This window comes from Prunus avium, chromosome 4 (genome assembly GCF_965620075.1).
Source record: "Prunus avium chromosome 4, drPruAviu1.hap1.1, whole genome shotgun sequence".
NCBI classification, from domain to species: Eukaryota; Viridiplantae; Streptophyta; class Magnoliopsida; order Rosales; family Rosaceae; genus Prunus; species Prunus avium.
In genome coordinates, this window is record NC_142287.1 from 36,955,217 (window position 1) to 36,957,463 (window position 2,247).

General features: G+C 38.4%; 1 protein-coding gene across 1 annotated transcript; it reads right to left on the bottom strand.

The window, feature by feature from the left end:
* Positions 1 to 1,341: 1,341 nt before the first annotated feature.
* On the bottom strand, positions 1,342 to 1,985 carry LOC110763132 (uncharacterized). Its single transcript, XM_021965892.2, has one exon. The coding sequence runs from the start codon at positions 1,909 to 1,911 to the stop codon at positions 1,486 to 1,488; it is 426 nt and encodes a 141-aa protein (XP_021821584.1). The 5' UTR covers positions 1,912 to 1,985; the 3' UTR covers positions 1,342 to 1,485.
* Positions 1,986 to 2,247: the final 262 nt, after the last annotated feature.

Consider the following 2,247-nt stretch of genomic DNA (forward strand, 5'->3'; position numbering starts at 1 on the left):
AGAAGCAGTGTGAGAGTAATAGCTGTCTTGCTTGGGAGAGAATAGGTAGGCCCCACACTGACCAGAAAACTGAGATAGAAGAGCACTGGCGCATTAACGCCACCCATTGCCTTTTTCTCCCCAATGGCCAACTCCTACTTTCTACACCAGCCATTTGGCACGCGTGACACCTGTGGCAGTGATGACCTGCTCCATTGGTTCGTGTCTCTCACAAGTGCGAAAGCTCCAATGGCCTACTTTTATACAAGGCTAGGGCTGGCACTGTGGTAGTGGTTGTTGGGATAATTAAAGCGGCCAAGGGATAATTAAAGCGGCCATTGCTCAAAAAAATTCTGGTGCTTATTTGTGTAGGCAATAAGCTTGAGCAGTCATTAAATACTATTTTCATTTTAAATTGAAAAATACTAGGCTTATCACATTTTTTATACCACATTCATACCACCTCTCTAATAGAGGTGGGCCCCATTGTATTAGTGGGCTCCACCTCTATTAGAGAGGTGGTATGAATGTGGTATGAAAAATGTGGTAAGCCTAGCATTACCCTTTTAAATTTTGACCTTCTTCTGGCCATTCATAAAAGGATCTGAATTTAATAAAACAATCTATATTTTTTAACATGAAATCAGTGAATTGGGTTTGAGAATAAAGTTCAAAACTTGATATTGTATCTTTTGATAATCAATCTATCTTTGTCATGATTTTATGATTCGTTATAATGTACGTTAACACTTTAAAAATTCGTTAAGTGTTAACTTGGGAAAGCATATGAAAATGATTAGCATAATTGATGTGGATATGTCTTCCAAGGAGGGAATTCACTGCTTGTCTTCGACAATAAGCATTGCATGATTAAAGAACAATTAAGGATAATAAAATACAAAGGTGGAAAGCATCAAGCTAACATCAACTTTCACTGGTTATGAATAGACTCCTAGCTAGCAAGCCTAGCCCAATGAACAATGTACCTCCCGTTCCCCCTTAGTGACAAAAGGAAAGACATGGAATAAAGTTTCCAACACTCGGATGAATCTTTCTTCACTCAAGCTCAAAACCAACAAAATAAACAAGTGGTTAAAAGTATTTACTTATATATCCGAGGTCCTAAGTTCGATTCCTCATTCCCCATTAGAATAAAATAATAATGATAAAGTTGTTTTTCTAAAATTAATTTTTCCCAATCGAACAATACCAAAATCAAACACAAGACTAAGCTAAGCTAAGCCCAAGTAGGACTTGTGAGACATATTATTCTGGATGAAGCCTATAATGATATTGGACTGAGCAGCCCAATTAGATTGTGCGCATGATATGGACCAGTCCAAAATAACATATATACCAAGGAAAACTATTCTCTATTATATATGCAATGTAAAAGAGGGTGACAAATCTGAATCTCTAAACACAAAATTAAAAGAAAAAAGAATAGTAATAATAAATGAGAGACAAAAAATAAAAATAAAAAATGGGCCTTATCCTAATTAGTCCTTAATACTCTGGAATAGTTTGGAGGACTGGCCTCCAGGGCCGTTGATGATCCATCTCATAGAAGTTCTGATCCTCATCAGGGCCGTTCATCTTCAAGAGGCGATCTAAGAGTTGTTCGACAGACGAAAGACCTTGCAGGTTTCCTCCATGCACCAACTCATCCAGCTCCTTCTTAGCAATCTTGATCTTCACCTGATCTCCATTAGTTGAAGTTGAAGATGATGAAGCTGATGATCTTATCTCATCAAGAAGCCTCTGCTTTTCGACCAAGTGGTTGTACGCCTTCTTCTTCTTCTTCTTCTTCTTATTACTATTTTTACAATCATCACAAGGCTGCAGCTGTAGCTGAGAACTAATGTCGACCCAGTCGTCCTCGTCGCCGCCGGCCCATACCGTCGCCGAATCACACCTCAAACAGTTTCCCATTCTAGCTAGCTAAGCTTAATTAAACTAGATATAATTAAGCTTATATAGCTTTAGAAACTAATTGAGGCTGTTGAGAGAAGAAGAGAGAGTTTGGCAATGGGGAGGTTTGTGTTATATATAGCAGAGAAAAGGTAGGTAGAGTTGGCGGGGTGAGACCGTCACAAAAAATTACAATATTATTGCAACCTCCAGGAAATTACATGCATGAATATAGTACATATATAAAGGGCCGTACATGGTTAAATTTTTCTTTGTTTTTGGGGTCTAGGGGGTCTACGACCAGAAGTTAATTAGCGCGCGGCTGGGCTTAGCTTAGCTGCTTGAATATATATATAT